General features: G+C 36.6%; 1 protein-coding gene across 2 annotated transcripts in view; it reads left to right on the plus strand.

Moving 5' to 3' along the window:
- The window catches only part of TTC27 (tetratricopeptide repeat domain 27), an 89,888-nt gene that overhangs the window by 11,419 nt on the left and 54,129 nt on the right, over positions 1 to 24,340 (plus strand). For both annotated transcript variants that reach the window (XR_005557784.1, XM_039352346.1), the window contains exons 6-9: positions 5,778 to 5,942; positions 16,437 to 16,573; positions 17,458 to 17,570; positions 18,618 to 18,684. Coding sequence is in view for 1 of the 2 variants with exons in the window: in XM_039352346.1 (XP_039208280.1) it covers positions 5,778 to 5,942; positions 16,437 to 16,573; positions 17,458 to 17,570; positions 18,618 to 18,684 (482 nt within the window). In the remaining variant the exon portion in view is untranslated. The remainder of the gene's footprint in view (positions 1 to 5,777; positions 5,943 to 16,436; positions 16,574 to 17,457; positions 17,571 to 18,617; positions 18,685 to 24,340) is intronic.

Here is a 24,340-nt window from a genome sequence, read left to right on the forward strand (position 1 = left end):
CCCTGTCTGTGTCTCTGTGTCTCTCTGTCTCTGTCTCTGTCTCTCTCGTCTCTCTCTTTCTGTCTCTGTCTCTCTCTTTCTCTCTCTCATCTCTCTCTGTCTCTCTGTCTCTCTGTCTCTCTCTTTCCTTCTCTCTCTCTCTCTCTCTCTCTCTCTCTCTCTCTCTCTCTCTCGTGTCTCTCTGTCTGTCTTTGTCTCTCTCTGTCTTTGTCTCTCTCTCTCTCTGTCCCTCTGTCTCTCTGTCTGTCTCTTTCTTTCTCTCTATCTCTCTGTCTCCTGTCTCTCTCGTCTCTCTCTCTGTCTCTCTCTCTCTCCTCTCTCTCTCTCTCTCTCTCTCTCTCTCTCTCTCTCTCTCTCTCTCTCTCGTCTCTCTGTTTCTCTCTGTCTCTGTCTCTTTCTCTCTCTGTGTCTCTTTCTCTCTCTGTTTCTGTCTCTCATCTCTCTCTGTCTCTCTCTCTCTGTTTCCTTCTCTGTGTCTGTCTCTTTCTCTCTGTGTCTCTCTCGTCTCTCTCTCTCTCTCTCTCTCTTGTCTCTCTCTCTCTCTCTTTCTGTTTCTGTCTCTCTCTCTGTCTCTCTCTCTCAGTCTCTCTCTCTCTCTCTCTCTGTCTCTCTCTCTCTCTCTCTCTTGCTATCTTCCTTACCTTCTCATTGTAGTTCCCGTGTGATTGTGAAATACCAAAGTAATTGTAGCTGGTCTGTATGTCTGTTATGTGGCCTCAATCATAACTATTTTCCTATCTTTACTATCATCTGGCCACACCTCTCTAGTCTGAATGACATCTCAGTGTCCTCACTGTAAATCTATGTCAGGGGTATCACCAAGTTGATGTCGCATTCTCTCTTAGCATACAGCTTGATGTTATCCATTTAGTGGAGGTGACTGATAATAATTCCACTCTTGAACTTGTATCTGTATCTAGTCTTTGTGATTATCTGGCTGAAGGTTTTCAAGACTATGCAGAACAGTCAGGGGAATAGTGCATTGCCTTGATAAATGCCATACTTGATGGCCACTTGTTGTGAGCTGTCTTGAGTTGACTTCCGATGTTATTTTCCACAGTCCCATTGAGTTCTTTTATTGAAAATTTTTATTTTTTCCATTTAAACATTATAAAAATACAATACAATTTTAAAATAAGATAAATTCATAACCATTGGTGCGACCCGCCCATTCCCTCCAGGCTGCGTCCACCCTTTCTTAAAACATTCCCTACTTCCCTCCTCTTTCTCTCCTCCCCTCCTACTCTTTTCCCCTCCCCCTCTCCTCTCAATACCCTACTTCCTCTCTACACCTTCTCTCCTCTCATCCCTATCAAACCCATGAACGCAGCATAAGGGGAGTGCCCGGGCCGCACTCCTATAAACAACCATTATCTATACTACACTTACCCCCCTCTTACCCTCCCTCCCACCCCCAACCCCACTCCCTTCACTTCCCAGAGCAGAATACAGGGTTAATAATAACAAAATTTAATAATAAAAAAAAGAAAAAAAAGAAAAAAGAAAAGAAAAAAGAAAATATCGTAATTAACCTTTAACTCCATAACCTATAAGACAATTCTCTATAATATTTGTTATAATATTCATTCATAAAATAAATGAAACTTTTTAATTCCATACTTTTTCTGAATATAATCTATCCAACCTCTCTATACAATGATGTATCTTTCTTGTGTATGATCCTTTAAATAAGCAGAAATTTTTGCCATTTCTGCAAAACTAGATACTTTAAGTGTCCATTCTTCTAAAGTAGGCAAAGAATCTTTCTTCCAGTATAAACCTACCAATAACCTTGCTGCAGTTACTAAATTCAACATCAAGATAGTTTCTTTTTCATTTAAATCAACGAAAATACCCAGTAAAAATAGTTGAGGAGTAAACTTTATTTTCCTTCTAAAAATCTTTTGAATGCTCCACCAAATCATAATCCAAAAAGCCTTTACTTTTTTACAATTCCACCAAATATGAAAATATGTCGCATCATTATTACCACATCTCCAACATTTGGGCTGTATATTAGGATACATACAGGATAATTTTTTAGGATCTAAATACCATCTATAAAACATTTTGTAAAAATTTTCTCTCAAATTTTGAGCTTGTGTAAATTTAACATTTCTAGTCCAAATTGTCTCCCATAAGTCCAATGAGATCGGTTCCTGTATATTCTGAGCCCATTTAATCATACAATCTTTAACCAGTTCTGTTTCCGAGTCTAACTCTAATAACACATTGTAAATTCTTTTTATATGAGCCGGACTCTGGTTTTTAATCTGAATAACCAATTGTTTATCTTTTAATGTTATTCCCTCTTTCTTATCTACAGTCCATCTATCCACTATTTGTAAGTATTGAAACCATGACTGTAGAATATTTTCCTGCCATAATACATCTAGGGATTTCAAATGCCAATTCAAACCAGACCAGATTAACAATTCTTTATACGAGATTTTATCAAAATTTATCCCCTTAGAAGTTCCCGCAATTGCATGTCTGAGAATCCCCCAGATAGGTATTTTATAATTTAATCTATAATAATACTTTTTCCAAACACGAAGTAGGGCATTCCTCAAAATATGTGATTTAAAAGTCCGATCGACTTTCTTATTAAAAATTAAGTATGCATGCCAACCATATATTAAATCCCAACCTTCCAAAAAGAGAATATCCATATTTGTTAAATTAAGCCAGTCACTTAACCAAGTTAAGGCAGCTGTATCATAATATAATTTCAAATTAGGTGCCTTAAGTCCCCCTCTTTCTCGAGCATCCTGTAGTATCTTAAACTTAACCCTTGGTTTCTTCCCGGCCCATATAAAAAGTCCCATTGAGTTCTTAAGGAAGATCCTTAGTATCATATTGACTCTATATAGTGCCAGGCATTCACAAATCCATGTGTGTGTCATTGAGTCAAAGGCTTTTCCTGTAGTCAATCCAGGTTGTTTTCAGATTGATCTGTCTAGACCTTGAATCTTGGCTGACTACTCTGTCTCTGAGCAACTGATGTTTTGAGCCTCCAGTGTTGTTCCCAGTTCCATTCTGAGCTGTGCTCATGTAGTGGTCCATATGGTCCTGTGGCTTGGTGGTTATGATGCCTTTCCATGTTGTGAGGAGGCCAGTTATCAGCCGTTAGCTGACAGAACTATTCCTTTGTGGTGGTCTTTCATGATCAGCATTGTCCTTCCTTTATTGTCATTTCTGGGTGGGAGCTTGCTGCTAGTAGTTGGTTCATCTGTGCTGTTAGGTATTAAAGCACTGCTGTTAGTTTCTTTAACTAGTAGATGTGGATCATGTTCAGTCCAGGTGCTGCCCAGTTTCATGTTCTTGATCTGCTGTTGGATGCCTGCTACTGTGGTTGTGGGTGGTTCCTGTTCTGGGAGATTGCTGTGATCTGCTTTCAAGTCCTGCAGCCACTTTGTACTGGTATTATGTATCTTCTCTTTCTCCCATATGTTCTTCCAGTACTGTTCAGTTTCTGCTGTTGATGACTTTGCTTTTATTGTGTTATTGTACTGCAGTTGGGAATACATCTTGGATGTTTCTTTGGAGAACAGGGCATTTATCTTATTGGCCTCTGCTTCTCTAGTAGTGTATCTCCTTAGTTTGGTAACCAGTGCTATGAGTCTTTGTTTAGTACAATATCTGAGTTGCTTTAATTTTAGCTTTTAATCTCGTTTTCCGGGGAAGTTATGTACTGTTGTTCTTGATCATATAACCAAGCATCTCCAGGATTACAGCTGTAGCATATACCAGTTCATTGGTTTGAGTTACAGTGGGGCTCTGTTGGCATTTTCTAGCATACTGTCTGATGGTACTTCTCTCCTATGTCTTGAGGGTTAGCTGTAGCTAATTTGTCCAGGAACTTATATCTCAAAAGGCAGCTGTGTTTTGTAATGAAGGGGGAGGCAGTGATGTTGGCTGCACAACATGTGGCTGCACATGTGATTGTTTTTCCAGGTCATCTTGAGTCCAGTATGTAATGTATAGTTGGTCTATCTCAAGTTGTGAGAGCAGCTTTCTCTTCGCTATTTTGAAGCATTGGTAAACTAGTTGTTTCTCCATGAATGTGTTTGCAGGTTTTCCATCCTTCTATAGTTCCCTTATACGTTTCATATATCCCCTGTCTCATTTGGTTTACTGTTATGGTAGAGTGCTATCAATTCCAGGTTCTCTTGTCTAGTCCATGTATGATTTGTTTCAGTAGCCCACTTATTGTCAGATTGTCCTATTTTTCAAATGTCTGATGCAGACCTTGTTAATCTGCATGATTCTCTTAGTTTAGGTCATTCTGATATTTGAAGTAGGCAGGCAAGGTGTTAGGGGTCCTTAGCAAGGAAGGTACCACTCAGGATTTGAACCTCAGTCTCCTGCATCAAAGACTGGTGCTCTAACCACTACGCTATCCAGCTGTTGTCTATGTATGTATGAATGTGTGTGTGTATACATACCCATCCATCTCCTCTTTAGATTTGAAAACAGATATAAAGCCACATGTTTTTTATTCTCTTGAGTACAGTAAGATTTTATTACTCTTTATCTTATCTGTGTCTTTGACCAAATGCTTATGAACATTTTTTAAACCCCTTAAAAAATAATTTGCTTTTCTTCAAGGAAAACAGGTTACTAAGAGATGAATATTTGCCTGTAATTTATCCACTTTTTAAAATTGGTCTAAAAATAAGTCTTTTTTCATCTTCTTAGATGAAACTTATGTTGTGTTTAATTCTTAAGACCTATTTTTTAAAAATGCTGCTTCTGGTACAAAGGATTGCATGGGGGTTTGAAGAAAAAACTCTTTGCAGGAAAATAATGCCTTTTTTCAAGATTGTCAATTTTTTTTTTTTTTTGGCCAATAGAGCAATGAAGAAGTTCTCAGTGATTAAGACTGGCATTGGGAGTATTACATATGTTGAACAGATTCTCTTTTTCTTCAGTTTTTTTCCTTTCCATTTCACCTTCGCTTATGATCATATTTTACTACTGATATATTGGTCTCTTCTATACTCAGAATTGTTTCCTAGATTAATATTTACTCTGAGGTTAATGGTATTTGTCATTTTCTGAAATCAGGTTTAGAGAACCAACTTCAGATCAACTGCCAAGCATCTTAGTCATTGGTCTCAACTAATAAGGGTCTCCGTCTCAGAGAGAAAGAAAGGAGCTGTGTTGCCCTTAAGCAAAAATCTGTAGTATATATTGGAAGGAGACATGTCTAAGAGTTAAATATATCCAAGAGTTAAATCATGTACTCAAATATTTAAAGTACACAATAAAATGGAATGTGGATTTGAATAAGATGGTATTTGAACTAGGCTTTAGCAGATCCTAAGGTGGTATCAGACTTTCGCAGGGGTTTTCAACCTTGGCAACTTTAAGACTTGTGGACTTCAATTCTCAGAATTCCTCAGCCAGCAAAGCTGGCTGAGGAATTCTGGGAATTGAAGTCCACAAGTCTTAAAGTTGCCAAGGTTGAGAACCCCTGCTTTATAGTCTCACAAATGCTGACCATCAAAAGTTAAAACAGAAAATAAAGTGTGTGTGTGTGGGTGGGGCTCTTGGCTATTTATCTATCATTTTTCACAAGAGGTTTGGAAGTTGCCAAACTGGGAAATTTGTATTTAAAACTTGGTATATAAAAATGCAGATCAAACAGGTCCGCTTTCAATTTAAACCTAGTTTATTTGCCTAGGGAGTAGTGAATCTGGAGTGTATTTTTCTGTTTTTTATTGTGTTTTCTTCACATTCTGTTTCTTAATCATTCTTTTCCTTTTTTACAGTTTTTGAAATTGAGACTTTGTTCAACGATGATGAATGTTGGCATCTTGCTGTTCAATTTCATCTAGAATGTGCTTACACATTTTTGAATTATTACGAGTATAAAAAAGCCAAAGAACATTTCCTTGCAGCTAAAGACATAACTAAGTTACAAATTGAGTTGACAGGTATGTTCTTTTCCAAGTTCTTGAATATTCCTCTGTATTAATATTAATACACCAATAAAACAGCAATAAAATGCAAATAAAATAAAAGCAAAATAGGCACAAGCATTGCGAAAATTAATTTTAAAAAAATAACAATAAATTTGCATGCAGTTTCTTGGCTCATAATCTAATTTAAATGTGTTTAAATGTTGAAGGGAAGGTTGTTAAAAGAGCTAGCTGACCTCTTGACAAGGAAAGTCTTCCCTTGAATCTCTGCTGAATGTATCTCAGATGTTTGCAGAATCTTAAAGCTGAATAGATTCACTTAAGAGAGACTGAATAGAATCTCATTCAGAAAAAGTAAGTGTTTTTAGATCTCCTGTACCACTGAATGCCTTCCATTCTATTGTGTAATAGAATGGAAGGCAGAGAAAGAAGAAAATCCATCTTACATTTATGAGAGGCTTCTGCTGAATCCAGGCTCTTTCATTAATGGAAGGAAACCATCCAGCTCTTTGTTTGAAATGTAACAAATATAATGTCATATATAGTATTACAATTTTGAAGTTGCAGATTTTCTATTTTTTCTCCACTCTCTTTGCTTGAATCCAATATCTATTATGAAAATTCCAGCACTATAATAAAACAAAAAGCATACACCTATACAGAATCTATTATCTCTTGGTATTTTTTCCAAAAGTTAATGAGTTTAATGAAGTCCCCATAACCCAGTGTATGTCATTTATCTTCACTGACATGCAGGAAGATATTCTGTCATAACATAATGTGCATTGCTTATTTCTAGTAGAGGATGCTATTGGAGGCAAGGAATGCTATTTGAATAATACTCCAGACACTTACCTGCAGTCTGTAGCCTCAAAAACACTTGAAAACCAAATTAAATCTTAGAAACCAAGTTGAACATAGCAAGATTTTGCCCTTCTATGTCACACCTAGGTTGCTACACATGATGCTGACAATATTGGCATGTTTTAGTGTTGAGAGTTTTGAAAAGTGTGGATACGTAATTGTGTGCATTTGCATTTGGCCATTGACAGCCATTCTGCACTTTATGGCTGCCTGATACAGAAGGAAAACAGCATTAAGGATAATAGCCAAAGAGTTTCTTTTGCAAGAAGCTCAAAAAGAATTTGCACCTTTCTGTAAAAGTATGGTCCACAGGGAAGAAAAGAAAAGATAGGAGAATGGGAAGGATTAGCATGCACAAGAGAAACTATGACAACAAATTACCAATACATCTCACTAGCCAGAAGATAGGGTTGGAAGGCTGGGGGTGTGAATTAAGTCTCAGGGGAACAAATGTTTTCCCCTTACCTCTGCAAGTTCTGAGACTTGAATCCTCATTTGAGGAGCTCTCAATAGAATCCAATCTATAGCAGAAGTTATAGAAGAGGTGTCATTGGTTCCAGTTTGTATCTGATCTGCCTCCTGCATTGCATATTGCCTGTCCTACCAAGAATTATTGGCAGGGTTATCCTAGTGTTGTCAATTGACCTTAATTTGGCAGAGAATAGAGGACTCATGGTTTATGACTCCAACTAAATGAATTCCATTCTCTCCTAACAGAGTTCTATTTTAAAGCTATCTGGAAGAAGAATAGCTTTAGGTGTGTAGAAATAATCACGTTCTAGTAGATCACAATGTATTAATATAGCACCCAGGCCATGGGAAGTAATTGTCCCATTGTACTTTGTCTTATTGAAGGCCCATTTGGAATAGTCCAGTTCTGGATACCACAATCTAAAAAGAATATGGATAAACTGGAATACATTCAAAGGAGGATTGTTAAGTTGGTGAGGGGGCTGAAAACAATGCCCTGTGAAAAGCAAAGAAGATGGGTGTGGTTAGTCTACAGAAGAGATGATTAAGAGGAGATGTGACAGTAGTTTTGAGATATTGAAAGAGTTCTTGTGTAGTGGAGGAACTGGACTTGTTCTTTGCCACAGCCAGAATAAATGGGCTAAAGCTGGATGGATTTAGGTTGGATATAGTGGAAGAGGTTGCCTTATGATTACTTTTTTGTCTGTTTCCTGGCCACAAGTAATCCTTTCATGGAATTAGGACATCTATAATCTGGACATCTATGCTTTTCCACTTTCAGTTCCAAAAAGAGCATCACTATATACATTCAAAAACTATTTACTGAAATGTGTTGAGTTTCTACTAGCAAAAGACCTGAAATCTTCAGCAGGTACCCAAAGGCACAGCAAATATCCAAGGATACGGCGTCATTGGGTATCTCCATTAACAGGCATGTTCCCCTTTACTGGAGGTCTTTAAAGAGAGGTAAAAAGTTACATATTTGAAATGCTTTAGCTGATTTTGCACTAGGAAACTGGACTTGATCTCTGAGGTCCCTTCCAAGATTCTGTGAAAATAGTTTTTTTACCCAGTCACTACCAGCAAAATAATAAAGCTGGTTTAGCAATATGCCTGGAATTCTCAAACTTACCTAGACATGTAGAGTGGTCCTTATTTTCTGGCACCTTATCTAACTTACCTTGAGTATGAAATTACATCTGGAGGTATTTTGAGGTGTGATTGGCTCCATTATAAAAGATCTAATGCATTATATAAATAAGTAGTTTTTAATGTAACACATCTGTAGATGATTACATGAAATCTATCTTCTTTTGTTTATAGTGGGAAAAGCAGATAATTTTGCATAGACACCACTCTTTTGCATTGTCTTTATTATGGTTATTTCTGATAGCCCCTTGAAATATTTCACGATTTTCTTCCTCCAATATATCTACTGGTGATTTGTTGATATTTTAAAAAGCTTATTTGCTGAGCCTAAAGCTAGATAAGATAGATGTGCCTTTATTCCCAGTAGAGTTTCCAGTGTGTTTAAACTTTGAAATTGAATCATATATCATGGATATTGATATCTGTGGAACAATCGCATTAGTTGGATTTTAAGATATAATGATTTAGGTAGTATTGGAATGAGTTTGATCTTTAGATACTCATTAATGAATAGAATTAGTGCTCTGTTTTAATCTGTAGGCATATTTGGAATTTACTGTGAGTATTCTCACAAAATAGCTGCAAAATGATGGAGAGAAAACATCTATTTAGTGGCATAGGAATAGTCTCCTATTACACCCACCCACCCACCCACCCATAACCAGCCATTCCCCCCCCCCTCAAAAAAAAAGAATGTTTATAGAGGCCACTTGGAAGTTCAGAGGCATCGTTGGAACTGAAAATAATTCTGGATGCTGGCATATTGATTTGCAGCATGACAGCTCTTAACGTGCACACTCTCAAATATTTTAGAGGTTGGAAGGCATGTAAATTCTCCTTGTTAATAGAGATACCCAATGATGCAATATCCTTAGATATTTGCTGTGCCTTTGGGTACCTGCTGAAGATTTCAGATGTCTTGCTAGTAGAAACTCAACACATTTCAGTAAATAATTTTTGCATGTACAGTATATAGTGATGCTCTTTTTTGGAACTGAAAGTGGAAAAGCATGGATGTCCAGATTATAGATGTCCTAATTCCATGAAAGGATTACTTGTGGCCAGGAAACAGACACAAAGTAATCATTCCAAAGTTATAGTCCACACCAGTCAAGGTTCCAAAGAGTGAAGGTCAGAGTCTAAGGACTGAAGAATAGATCTGTCACATTCAAGTGCAAAGTAACTAATCATACAGGCTTGTAATCAGAGGATGTTACTGCCAGAAATGAGCTAGAAAGGAAGTATGTTATGTTTGAGTATATTGTTATGTCTCCCTTCTTGATGGTGCCTAGCTAACTACATGCCCACTTACAGCCATTCTTTCCTAATGGGTATTTTTGCAATTTTATTGTATGTAATGTTTCTGTGACAATGGTGTATAAAGAATAGCAATAGCACTTAGACATATATATTGCTTCATGGTGCTTTACAGTCTTCTCTAAGTGGTTTACAGTTACTCCCAACAGTCTAGGGTCCTCATTTTATCAGCTTCAGAGGGATAGAAGACTGAGTCAACCTTGAGCTGGTCAGGATTGAACTCCTGGCAGTGGGCAGAGTCAGCCTGCAATACTGCATTCCAACCCACTGCGTAACCAGGGCTCCTCAAACAGTAGGGAGAAACAGCAGGGAGGAATATAGTAAAAAACAAAAGGAAGAAAGGATAATCCAGAGAATAATCCCATGGTCTTAATTTAAGTGAAGTGTGTGAACATGTCATTTTTACTTAAACAGAAACAGGGTTAATTGCTTATAAATGGTAGAAATATCGTTTAAGGATGTGACATGGCAATTACCTTGTAGTCATATATCGTGCAAAATAAATAGAACTGATTTTCATGCCTTTTAGAATATACTTACTCTAGTCTTACCCTCCAAAATTAGCATTAATTAATCTCTTCACTTAAAAAAGCATCAAGTAGGAAAAAAAAACATTGACACATCAGGACAACAGATACTGAGCATTGAGACTACGTACCCAAAAAGATTTTGAAAAAGTTCATTGGACATTGCATGACCATAGCACCTTTCTCCTGCTCATTAAAGAAGCATCTTTTTTTCCTAGACTTCTCTGCCAGCATGAGAAAGTTGCAGCTGCTTTGAATGTTGCATTATGAGCCAACTACATAAAACAATGGAAGTCTGAAAAATGTGGGCTGCTTCATTCAACAGAAACGAGATGGTGTGGCCAGGCGAGGTCCAAATTACTCCTTCCAAATCATTTTTATATAGGAGCAGAAACCTGTTTTGTTAATATCACACCTTGAATCCTGGGGCATAAAACACCCAGACATTAATATTCTTAACCACAGCAAATATTTAATTTGGATTGAGGCAGTTTATTCAGGAATCCATTTTTAAGCTGTGCTTATTGTTTCTATTTTTATGGTATCTTTCTGTCAGAACTGGAGCTACTCTGACACAAAAAGCTACATACAGCTTTTTTTCAAGCACAAAGCTCCCTATTTTCTGAAAGTGCCTCATTATTGATTTGGCTCTTTATTCTATGACAATGAATAAAACTAATGTTATATTAACTGAAATATTTTTTTCTGTCTCTTTCTGTGTACATGTCATTCTTTTGCTGATTAGCAAGCTCTAAGAGCCAATGTTTTGTCTAGCTGGATGATATGCAGGCTTCCTTTTATCTTTTCCTATGATTTGTTGGATTAAACATTCTATAATACATTACATGTGGCTGAATGTGAACAGCTGATCTCTATACATGCTCTTCAACCATATTTTATCCATCTATTAATTATTAATGTTCGAATCCTACCATTTCTCAATGGGTTTAAGGTGGTACACAGGAGTAAGGTCTCTCAATTTTACCATCACAACAACCCTGAGAGGTAGGATCATCTAAGAGGCAGAGCCTTGAATGTCACACAGGGAGCTTTGTGGCCAAATGGAAATTGGAACCTAAGATTCCCCATCCCAGTATGACATCTGAACTACTTAGAACACAATGGTTATCATGCCATATTAGAGTTTATTTAATGAAGTTAATGTACATCTAAAAAATGGTCCAGCTTTCCATATATACGTTTCTTCTTTAATTAACAGCTTTAAACTGAAACCCAAAGAAAGATAAATAGTCTTAATTTGTTTAAAATTGTCTTGAGTAAGTTACAAGGGGAATTCAACTTAATATGATGTCATCACCTATGAATATTGTGCTAAAAATGTAAGTCTTAGAAATTAAGCTTCACTTGTGAAGATCTCACTCTCCCACACCAACTGTGTTTAAAAAAACATCACTTACTATTTTAATGTTCTACAAGATTTCAAACATTTTCCTTGAAGTTGGTATTTCGAGTCAGCGTGGGATAAAGTGTGACATTATATAAATGCTCTGTAGTTTTTCTAGCATTTGATATAATACAGTAGGGATTTCTTCCCAATATATTTAAGGGAAAGGTTGTTCTGCAGAGCTGCAGTAGGGAGAGAAAAGTGTTAACACTTCTCTTCTGATGTAATCTTTATAATTATCATGCCTGAGATGGATTTCTGGAAATAATAAAGGCTTGAAATGATTTGGCTCTAAAACTAGAGTTGGTGACTCTTCAGTCAATGACTTTAAAGGCAAATTTCTGTTCCTTGAACAGTAACTTTTGTCTTTAGCCTCTGAGACACATAGATTCATTTTTTTAACTCTTCCTGTTTTTTTCTTCTTCACCTTCTTTTCTTCTTGCTTTCTATACATACCATTATTTCTTTTGATTTCAGAACCAAGTGTGGAATAGTTTAACATTTTCATATTCTATTCTGATTGGAATCACTCATATTAAATCTTAATATGGACTGCTTTGATTATGGTTATTCAAATAAACTATGATTAGACAAGCTTTGGCTTACTGCAGTTGGTAAACCCAGCGTATAAGGGCTATTGGCTGAAGCACATTGTAGCTCCGACTGTGGAATCTCAAATTTATGTTTTAAGCTAGAATGCATTATGGATTATCCATATGGTTGGAATATACCATATCAAAAATTAAATAGAATTGTACTTTAAATCTGGATCAAAAATCCATACTTTTTTATTCAAAATAATAAAAAATGGAAATGTTAATTGTGGTGGTGGTATCCTGATTAAGGAAATTAAATGGGATATGTCATTAGATTTAGATGTAACACAGTGCTTAAATTAGTAATAGTAATAGTAGTAAAGTTGGAAGGGACCTTGGAGGTCATCTAGTCCAACCCCCTGCTCAGGCAGGAAACCCTACACCATTTCGGAAAAATGGCTGTCCAGTCTCTTCTTAAAAACTTCCAGTGTTGGAGCATTTTCTGCTTCTGGAGGCAGGCTGTTCCACTGATTAATTGTTCTCACTGTCAGGAAGTTTCTCCTTAGTTCTAGGTTGCTTCTCTCCTTGATTAGTTTCCACCCGTTGCTTCTTGTCCTGCCTTCAGGTGCTTTGGAAAATAGCTTAATTCCCTCTTCTTTATGGCAGCCCCTGAGATATTGGAATACTGCTATCATGTCCCCCCTTGTCCTTCTCTTCGTTAAACTAGACATACCCAATTCTAGCAACCGTTCCTTATATGTTTTAGCCTCCAATCCCCTAATCATCTTTGTTGCTCTTCTCTGTACTCTTTCTAGAGTCTCAACATCTTTTTTACATTGTGGTGACCAAAACTGGATGCAGTATTCCAAGTGTGGTCTTACCAAGGCATTGAAGAGTGGTATTAATACTTCACGTGATCTTGATTCTATCCCTCTGTTAATGCAGCCTAGCACTGTGTTGGCCTTTTTGGCAGCTGCAGCACACTGCTGGCTCATATTTAGGTGACAGAGAAGGTGCATAGTATTCAACCAGCAACCAGACTAAAAGAAACAAGAGTCTTACAATTTAGTTCTGTTTGGGTTTTAAACAAGCTTTGTTAGTGTAAATATTTTAAAAGTTTGCTTTAAATCTGTACTTAAAAAAACTCAAATGGAAGCAGTAATATTTACAATTTAAGGGTTTTGTGGTGATATAATTAGCTCCATGATTTATTCTTTATTATGGAATTCAATTTTGGCAGAATTATTATTTCTATAATATTTTATATGCTGTGCTCCCCACTAAGCAATTTTTTTCTTTCCTTATTTGAAGTTGAATTGCCAAACTTGGTGTTCTTTCCAGTTGCTATCAGTATTTTGGGGAACTCTGGCCGGGACCAGGATATAATCTGTTGCTGTTGTTTGTAAGTTCCCAAGACCGAGCGTGCTAAAACAGCTTCATTGCTGAGATTCTCGGAAGAATCCTAGCAGCTGAGTGTGCAAAGAGGACTGAAATTTAGCTCATCGGGATTTGAAAGCGAACATGTTCAGCTTTTTATCCCTATTTCAGCCTGAGCAAATTGCTTCACAGCTTTTTGATTTGAATGAATTAAATAAATCTTGCAAGCAACAGCAGCATTTACACAAAAGTCAGTCCATTTTATCTCACATTTTGCCTTTTGTGGTTTTTTTTTAAATTTTGATCCCTGGCAATCTTAAACCAATTAGACTTATATTTTTGTGGGTTTTTTTTTTAAAAACAAAGACTTTAAGTTAATCACTAATTTTCAGATCAGTTCAAGAATTGGAACTGGAAGAGGACAAGAAGATAAAACTGCAGATATTTGGGAAACAGATAACATGATAAAATCAACACCATATTGTTACTAAATCTGCTTTAAGACACAAAAATATAGCAGCAATCACAATCCTGAACAGACAATCTAGGGTCAAAAGATGGTCAACTGGGCACCAGAAAAGCAGCTACAGGGTGTTCTCCAGCAAAAAGATGCCATACTGGTATTAACCTGCTTACTCCTGGCATGCTATACCTGTGGAGACAAAACAGGGGGAGACTGATTCCCCAGATGCTTCTCTGTGCATAATAGACTCCAGTGGAAGGAAGCAATGGGTTGCCCAATCCAAACTTAAACTATGTAGTTTTTTTTACTGGGCCATGCTGCCATAACTCTGCCTGCAATTCAAGCTTATCAAATATTTTTTATCTTTAAAGGCTAATAAATTGAAGCACTGCATCGGAATACAATATTTTTTTATTAGTTTTCAGACTCAGTTTATTGAAAACTGAAGTACATTTTTTTTTTCTATTATCAATCCTTGGGGAAATGTGACTGAAAAATTAACACAACAGCAACAGTGCTTTGCCACTGCTTCCTTCCTAGGCTGAGAGAGAGTAACCGGCCCAAGGCTCAGTTGGCTTTGTATCTAAGGAGAGACTAGAATTCACAGTCTCCTGGTTTCTAGCCTGGTACCTTAACCACTGCAACAAACTGACTTTCATAATTATTGAAACCTGGTTCCATTTATACTAGTTATATTAACAAAGTGTTTCCTAAGAATTACCTTCATCTTTACAGATGCATTAAAAAAAACCTCCCTGAGTTCTTATGTTCTTCAATGCGTGCACTTATTCCTCTGTTGGTTTGTCCGATGTATGTGTTGGGACAAGCGGTGCATGGGATTTCATATACTCCTTGATTTTCTAACTCAATATTGTCTTTGGGGTTTCTTAGGATGGTGGATATTTTTCTGTTTGTGCAGAATGCTGTTTTGATGTTGTGTTTATGGAGGACCTTGCTGATTCTGTCTGTGGTGCCTTTTATGTATGTGAGGAGAGCTTTGCCATTTTCTTGTTCTCTGTCTTGAGAACAAGAAAATGCGTGCAGTTCCCTGCATGCATTGAAGAACATAAGAACATAAGAACTCAGTCAAAAAAGAGGAACCAACATCTTCCCTGGTCCAACACCTTAAAGCCACAGGACATGAAATTGACTTTAAAAATACCAGAACTATCGCCAAAACTGAACATTTTAATAACAGAATAATCAGAGAAGCCATCGAGATAGAAAAACACCCACACAGCATGAACAAATGAGATGATACCTCCCACCTACCAGCCATTTGGAAACCCGCCCTTATTGACAAACGACTCCCTAACACAAAGAATGACAGCAGACCCACACTCACAAACCACACAGGATGTCACCACCACACATCCACGCCAAAAGCAAACCCAAAGCCACACCGATGATGAGGCACGACCACAAACTAGAAGCCAGACCACAGCTGCATCATTAGCCACTTTAAACCCCTCCAATCAATACACGAAGCAAACTGACACCCACCATGAAGATGAGGCACGACCACAAACGCGAAGCCAAAAATAGCAAGGCAGCCCACCATCTTAACCCCCCCTGCAACTCAGACTAACCTGAGCACAACAAAGCCCCCACTCAAACAGAACACTCCCCCATCCAATCAGAGCACAGCCAACCTCCCATCCAATCAGAGCACAGCCAAGCCCCTAACCAATCAGAACACACCTCCACCCAATCAGAACACAGCCAAGCTCCCACCCAATCAGTTCATACCCCCACTGGCAGTTAAAAGGAAGAAACAGCTAAGACCACACATTGCTCCTCGAAGCACGAAGCTGAAAACACTAGCCTGAAGATGACGAATGGGACTTCATCGAAACGTCGCCAATTTTACACGGGAGAAAACCCGAATAACGAAAGACCTACATACAAACACCCGCGAAAACCTCAGAAAACAAATATGGATATATATATATACATACACACACCTCCATTAATACTGTGCATTTCTTCTTAAAAACATAAAAATTTGTATATGCCTTTAATCTTCAGTTATTTTACTTAACCATGCTGGTTAAATCATGAAATACAGAGCACATATACTTTATAATATACTTTATACCAGATTTTATGATTTATTATATTATCATCATCATCATCATCACATATCCTGGAATTCAAAATTGTTTTAAGTTATTTTCAGCCCAATTATTACCTTACAAAGTAAGTTTCTGGTAGCAGTTAAAGTGTCTAAAAATTAAGACATGCATTATTGTCTTTAATAAGTTGAAAAAAATTAAAGTTATTTGATCACAAGCCTTCAGAGAATACCGATATCATTTTGCGTGCATAAAAGGCATATCTCAAATTCATATATTCTGTACTCATGATGAATTTCTGTTTTGTTTTAATGGTTTTTTGCAGGTGCTCTGGGAAAAAGAACAAGATTTCAGGAAAAATATGTAGCCCAACTGATACTAGCTGTTCAGAGGAAAGATAATATCCTCCTTCCTTACCGAGAACTTAGTCCAGCACCTACTCCACTGGAAGATTTAACTAAGGTTTTGAAATGAAACAAAAATACTATCTTTTGGAAGGCTCTGCCTTTGTGTGGGTTGTCATTTGTTTTGTGAGTAGATATCACCTTCAAGTACAGTTTTGTTTTCCCCATCTTTTAATTAACTACCATTTAATTGCCTATGAGATTAAGTCTGTTCTGCACACGGAAATAAGCATGAATTTGTTTGCATCTGTTTCTATGCCCCCTTACCTTCTAAGTGACTTACATTTCATTAAAATGGACAGTTAAATCAACAATAATATACATGTATCAGGCACCTTAAACCAACCTCCATTCAAATAAGACCCCAGTCAAGATTTCCTTTTAACACAGATTTCAGCTTCAGAGGAACTGTATTCATCAAGGCCACAAATGGAAAGAAAAATCCTAAGTATCTATCCCCTGCTGAATTTCCAGTAATTATTGTACACACAGTTGCTATATATTGAAAGGAGAGAAGGATATATATTACAAAAAAAAAAAAAAATGTAGCAAAGGGCCTTCCAATAAAGTTTATTTGTGGCAATAGGATCTTTCTTAAGAGAAACTCTTCATAAGTTTTCAAGAAAACTCAGGATTTCTGAAGTATAATTTGAAGACCACTAACTGGAGTGTATTTCCCAACCATTCTGTTTCTTCAAGGAACTTTTTATTCTTCAGCCACAGCCCTGGTGTTCTGTCAGTTCTTGCTTAAATCATCTTCAACACAGTTGCTCTTGTGCTAGCCAAGAGAATCCTTCTCTATAGTCAAGAGGAGAATTTATGTTCTTGGCAAAGCTAAAATCAAATGCTGCTGTTCAAGATATTTTTTATGTTATTATTGCAACTTCCAAACAGATGAACAACTTTAGATGTAATTTATCATTTGTGTATTTTCCCCCACAGAATTATGCTTTAGATGATGACACCATACTAAATGAAATAAAGTTTGAAGAATCTCATCAGAACCAGATGCCTGACCTCTGTGCAGAAGAACTTGCTGTAATCCTTGGAATTTGGTAAGATGATAAACTTGGTTCCATCATTGTCAATGCCCAGTTATAGCAAAAAAGCAAAGATAGTCCAGGCTGGTTTTAAGAAAAGGCTAAAACACACATCAAAGTAATATCTCAACTGAGCAAGCACAGACAATGTATTAGCTTTTGAATTCTCTAAAACCTCTTAAATTATATGTGATATAAATAATATAAAAATGTTGGATACATCCATGTGTGTGGTTTAAAGGAAGAAGCTGATGATGAAGCCATTGGATGTGGGAGGAACTGAAAACATTAATTTACCGGTACGTTAGATCCAGAGCCGAGGTGGCGCAGCAGTTAGAGTGCAGTACTGCAGGCCACTTTAGCTGACTGTGTTCAGCAGGTCAGTGGTTCAAATCTCACTGGCTCAAGGTTGACTCAGCCTTCCATCCTTCCGAGGTAGGTAAAATGAGGACCCAGATTGTTGGGGGCAATGTAAAATATATATATACATTGCTTACTGGTGTACACCACTTAGAGAGTGCTTGCACTTAAAGCGGTATATAAGTCTCATAAATAAAAATAAAATAAATAAAAATGACTGGAACAAGGAATAATGACCTATTTTTGAAGAGACAAATAGGAGGTTCAGCTCTTTAACAATCATGTGCAGAAGATGATATTTTGAGAGTTGGCACATATTTTGTCAATATAGTCTTGTGCACAAGTTACTGTGGTAAGAGCAATGGAACCTAGGTTCAAGGCTACCTTCTCTGTGGATGTTTTACTGGATGACTTTTGTGTTTGATGTGGGAAAAATGGGAGTGCTATCTATACTACCTTGAGTTTCTGTAGGAAAGGCAAGATAGCAGGAACAAAACTAAACAAATAAATTAGCTTGGTAGCTTTGTTATAGCCTCTAGTTTTAGTTAACCATCTGTAAGGATTGCAAGCTTAGTGCTAGCACGCGCACACACAAACACACACAGACATGTTCTTTCCCAAATGCTTAGCTGAATAGAGCTGAATGTCTGGAATTTCAGAAAGCTACATGAGTAAAAATGTGTTCTTTTTTTCTTTTAACAGTATAGACTTTCAGAAAAACAATCCTGTCCATAAACTCACAGAAGAGGAGCTACTTGCTTTTACATCAGTAAGCAACTGAACAATTTTTTTCTTTTAAAAATGTTTTCATGTGTTTACTGAATGGATCACATGTTGACTTGCCTGCTGTTTCTCAGAGAAGGAGCTTTTATATACATGGGGAATATTATATAGAAAAAAGCAAAGACCTACCTAATCCATTTTCTGGCTCCTATCCAGGTGCACATAGAAAGTCCACAAACAGGACATAAGTGTGCTACTTCCCTTCCATTCATATTTTCTAGCAATTAATATCAAGAGGCTTATTGTCTTTATCCCTGGAGATAATATATTCATAGCCTTATTCTGTATAAATTTGTCTTGCCCCCTTTTTGGTCCCAGGAAATCTTACAGAAACATATTCCACATGTCTGCTGTACTCTGTAGGAAGATGTTTGATTGATTTAATCTGTCCTAAACCTTCCGTATAATTCCACATGCTTCACTTGTGCCTCCATTTGTCTTTATAGCAAGAGCTGATTTAGCCATAATGATGAGAGGTGCCCTTTTCTATATCTTCTCCAATTCTGTAATATTCTTTTTGAGATTTAGTGACTAGAATAGTATAAACAGTGTCCCCAACATACATAATAATGCTTCTATATAACCTTTTTTGCTAGAACTTAAATTGCATTACTGCCATAAATGCCTATATTTCTGCTGCATGTATTTCATTAAACTGATTTAAGCTGGCTTTGAGTGAAATAGTTGTATTGTTATCAGTTATCTTATACAAACAACTTTTTGTGCTTTGCATTTTGTTATGGGTTACACAGATGGAAACAGATTGCCTGGTGCATAGAAGGTTGTCTAAAGTAATAAAATGGCCAATCTTGCGACTTTGGGGCAAACAGTTGAATAATGTATGAGAATCAAAAATGGGAAAGTAAGAATAATGGTTGAATAATGAAAGTAGAAAGCATTTTTACTGTATTGACTATGATAATGTAATTGTATGATTTTGGTAATTGTCATCTCATACAATTGTTTTGAATAAATTACTGTAGTTCAGCCCTTGAATCCCTGCTGGCTAAGAGTACAGATTATGATAAACCGTAGGCATTGATCAACAACTGCTGAATTAAAACTATTCTGGTCAATGAAATATAGTCCATGTCTTCATAAAATGTTTCTTAGGATCATTTTGACGTGCTTCCAAATCCATTTTATAAGTGATGCAAGGCAGTTGTTGATGGTACAAATTTTATGGCTAGTTTCATTTTTGGGGATTTCTCAGAAAATAATAAAACATTAATAGAATGTAAGTATTTAAAATATGTCTAATATGTTAGAATATATTACATGTAGTCCTTAACTTACAATAATTGAGCCTGAAATTAAGTATTGTGGTCATTACTTTTTTGTGATAGTTGTTAAGCGAATGAAGCAGTCGTTAAGTGAAAACAGTAGTTGTTAAGTGAACATGGTGATTGTTAAGTGAATCTGTTTTATTCATTGGATGATTTTTTCTGGAAACTAGGACTACAGGAATCCAGCAAAAAATGTCAAAAATCATAGTCATGCAACCGCAGGATATTGCAAACGACTGTAAAGGTGAGCTGGTTGCTAAGCACCCAAAATGTGATCACATGACAGGGTGTTTGCAGCCATTAGATCTTTGAAATTGGATCTTAAGCTCCTTTTGAGGGATCCATTATAATTTTGAATGGCCTCTAAGTGACCAGTCTTAAATTGAGGACTATCCTTATTTTCAGAAATTCTCAAGTTAAAAAATGTTTATTTTCATGATTAAAATCTAGAAATAGGTAGAGCAGGCTTCCCTGGCTACATTCTTTCCAGAAAGTGGAGTTTGAAGTTTAAGATAATGGGGAGCAGGAGACTGGGGAAGATGGATTTAATTTTTTGAAGAATTCCTGAGTCAAATTTCTCTTTGTCTGAATTTCTATCTATTCTCTTGTTATCCTCTTATTACTCCAGGATGTGTAGGTAGGCTGTTTGTAAAATAGATAAAACAAATAAAATATCAAGAGCATCAAAGGTGATTAGGGGCCTGGATGCTAAAACATATAACGAACGGTTGCTGGAACAGGGTATGTCTAGTTTAATGAAGAGAAGGACGAGGGGGGCCACGATAGTGGTGTTCCAATATCTCAGGGGTTGTCACAAAGAAGAGGGAGTCAAGCTACTTTCCAAAGCAACTGAACTCAGGACAAAAAACAACAGATGGAAACTGATCAAAGAGAGAAGCAGCCTAGAACTAATGAGAAATTTCCTGAGAGTTAGAACAATTAATCAGTGGAACAACCTGTCCCCAGAACACATAAATCCCTTCTTCCCAGATATACTACTCCTTATTATACTAAGAAGGCCTGTTTAAGAATCTGGATTTGTGGAGATTTGGTTGAATTTGGTACTTCAAGTCTTTTAGATTCGAGAACTGCTATTGGGACATTTAGCAGGGAAGAACTGTAATCACTATGTGCATTTAGTGGCTGAAGGGCAGCTTTGAACTATGTTCTGCCTCTTGTTTTTGATTTTCTTGAAGTCATTTACGTTTTTGGTTGGGGCAAATAAACTGTAACGGAAGCAAGTGGAAGAGTTTAGTTTGCCATCTGGTGGCTGATTCTTAAAAAAAAATAGCACTGTACAGTAGTGTCATTTGAACTGCTTCATTTCCAAAGTTTAAGTATTCATGGTTTATAGGTTGCTAAGAATGGACCATAATATTCATTGATAGGTTTAATGCTGAATATTTATTATTTGAATGTGTTTTATGATAGAAATTAGTGAAAATATTTTTAAAGTGTCATACCTTTGGGTAAATTTTCTAACTCTTAATGCAATTCCGAACATTTGTCACAGCCGCAAAAGTAGAGTTAAAATTTCAAGCCCTGAGGTAACTTTTTGTGAAGAGCTTCTTCAACATTTGTCAGCCATTATTTGCTTGGTTTATATATAAAAAAACTAAATATGGAAGGAGTATTGGTCAATGAAGTTAATGTCATGTTTGACCTCCTCTCCTCAATCAACATGTACATTGTTATGTGTATGTGTGAGCAGGCATCTTCTCAGCCTACATGTGGATTCTTAAATCTGCAGGCTGGTTAGATGGTTGTCATACATTCATCAGATATCTGCTTAAATATAGTTATTCTCAAAGGAGACCTTTCCCAGTACGTTGAAGTAATCTTAGCATTGGCATTTTAGGTCAGAGTCCTAATAATCATCTTTCATCTCAGAAATTCCTGGTCAAGGAGTCTAGTGCATTTTTTTGGGCCCACTGCATTTTAAAAAATGCATTTGTGTGAATGCGTTGGATGCCCTCAATTGAAAACAGGTTGTTAGGTATTTACAGGGTATTATGTATTCTGGATTCTTGTTTAAAAAACTTGTTATCATCTGTGTTGTCTCCATAGTTGTTCTTGATGACTTAAAGGAATCAGAAACCTCAGCAGAACTATAGCATTCTAAAAAAAAATTAATCAATTTCTGTTAAAAATATTTATGTTCCCTTAATATCGACCATTTGTTCAGTGACTGTTCTAAGCACTGAAAAAGGAGACTTATGACTGGCCCTCAAAGGTTTGGCTGTCACAACACTCTTACGCAATTTGGGCACTTGGCAACAGGCTCACGCTTATGTTGGTTGCAGTGTCCCATAGTCATATGACTTTTGCAACTTTCCCTACCAGGTTCACACAAGCAAAGTCAATGGGGAAGCCAGCAGGGAAGATTGCAAGTCATTACAATAAGTCATTCACACCCCTCCTTGCCTGATACCAGCCACCTCTGTTTGCACTCATGCAGTCTGGCTTACCTGCCTGCCTGCTGGCCTGCTTCCAAGGCATCTGGAACTCATTTAACAACCCAGAACCTCGCTCAGTAACAGTCACGTGTCATCACACTTTACAATCACATTGCTTAGTGATGAAAATTCCAATCCCTATTACTGTGATTAACTGAGGACTGCCTATATACCCATTTCTTGCTTCAATTGTACACAAATAGTCTCAATTCATACTAAAAATCCTCAATGGAGACTTTCTGGAATTACATTCATGTTCAAGAATAATCTTTCCCAAGCTCTGCATTACAGATATTTTGGATTATAGCTCCAGAAGTACAGTCCACCTACCTGACTCTGATTTTCTAAAAGATGCTAAGTACAAATTCTTGGACTGTGTACAGGGTTCTTACTTTGGCCACAGTTTAAAACCAATATGAGGCACGTTCAAGGACAGCTTTAACAGATGGACTTTTGACAAGACTAGAATACCACTGTCACCATCATAGCTGCTTTTACAGTTGCTCTGCACTTCAAAAATAGCTCGCTTTGGGAACCTCTGAGCTAATAAAGGAGTTAGCACAAAGCGGCTAGAAGTAAAAATGCAGTTGTCAAGTTTAATTAATAATTAATATTAGACTTTTCTGCACTTTCTAAAGCATTAGATTATGGAGAAGGGGATGGAAGTTGCTCTTTTGGATAAATTTTCTTTTTCAAATTACAAGTTGCAAATATTTGCTCCTCAAATACTTTCAACTTACAGAAGAAGCATGTAATCATCCTACATTGAAATACTTTTTCTGTTCATCTTTTGCTGCTTGCCTCCATTTGTTGGAAGGAAAGTAAGAAAACATTACCAAATGGGAAAAAAACAGGATTAATTTGATCGAGGAAATGGCATACTGTCAAAAGCCTGGTTTGAAGGTGAACCAGATGGCAACGCATGCTCTGCATTCCACTCTTGTTTATCCTTATTTCTTATAAGTGTTCAGAACATGTTGACCTAAAGAAAGGAGCAAGTTCATTTCATCTTTTTTCTCACCTCTGCACCTCATCTGATCTAACACATCTCATAATTTCCCCCATGGCCCTGGCTTTGAAGCTTGAATTATTTATTATAGGCAAGCTAGAAGGAAAACAGTTTAAGGTTGATTCCAAAGAACCATGAACAAATTAGTTTTTAGTGCTGTTGTGAAAGAGTTTGCATAAGCATTTTATTTACCCTGGCACAAGTATATTGCCTAAGTAGAAGCATCTAGGTGAGTTGACTTGATTTTGAAAAATCAAACTTTATATAAAACTTTAAAAAATGTTGAACTTTGTTATTCCTTAGATGGGAGATGATTAGGAAGTACCAGATCTGTAGACTAGTAAGACAGTCACTAAAAAAAAGATGATGGCAATCATTTTTGGATTCTTGCAGAGAAAATTATATGTCCGTGAATTAAGCTCGATTAAGAGGAGATATTAATAATATTTAAAAGAGAATAATCTGTGGAAGTTCTTTTGCGATAGAATTCAGATGTGATTTATTTAATTCTTCTAGGTCAGCAAGATAAACTATATATTATTATATTTCTTTATGTAGTTTACAATCATATTCAAGATATCCTGAATTAAAAGTTATTCAGAAAATATAACAATCTATTCCCTGCAAAGTTGATATAATATGGATTGTTTAATATCAAGTGTTCTACTATAGTAAATTTTATGAAGGCGGGACCGGTAAACCTTATCTATCATCTTTGCATTATGTTTGTTTATGCTTTATTTCCTTCATCTTTGTTATATGTTATTCTATATGCTATGCCAGTAAAAAAAATGGTGGTTTTATACTCTATAAACCTTAGCAGTAGAACATTTTGGTATGTGAAATAAGATGAATCTTAGTTTCCTCCCTCTTTTTTTTTTTTTTTTTTCC

The sequence above is a fragment of the Crotalus tigris genome, unplaced genomic scaffold, assembly GCF_016545835.1.
Source record: "Crotalus tigris isolate CLP2741 ecotype Arizona unplaced genomic scaffold, ASM1654583v1 scf7180000018420.1175843, whole genome shotgun sequence".
Taxonomy (NCBI): domain Eukaryota; kingdom Metazoa; phylum Chordata; class Lepidosauria; order Squamata; family Viperidae; genus Crotalus; species Crotalus tigris.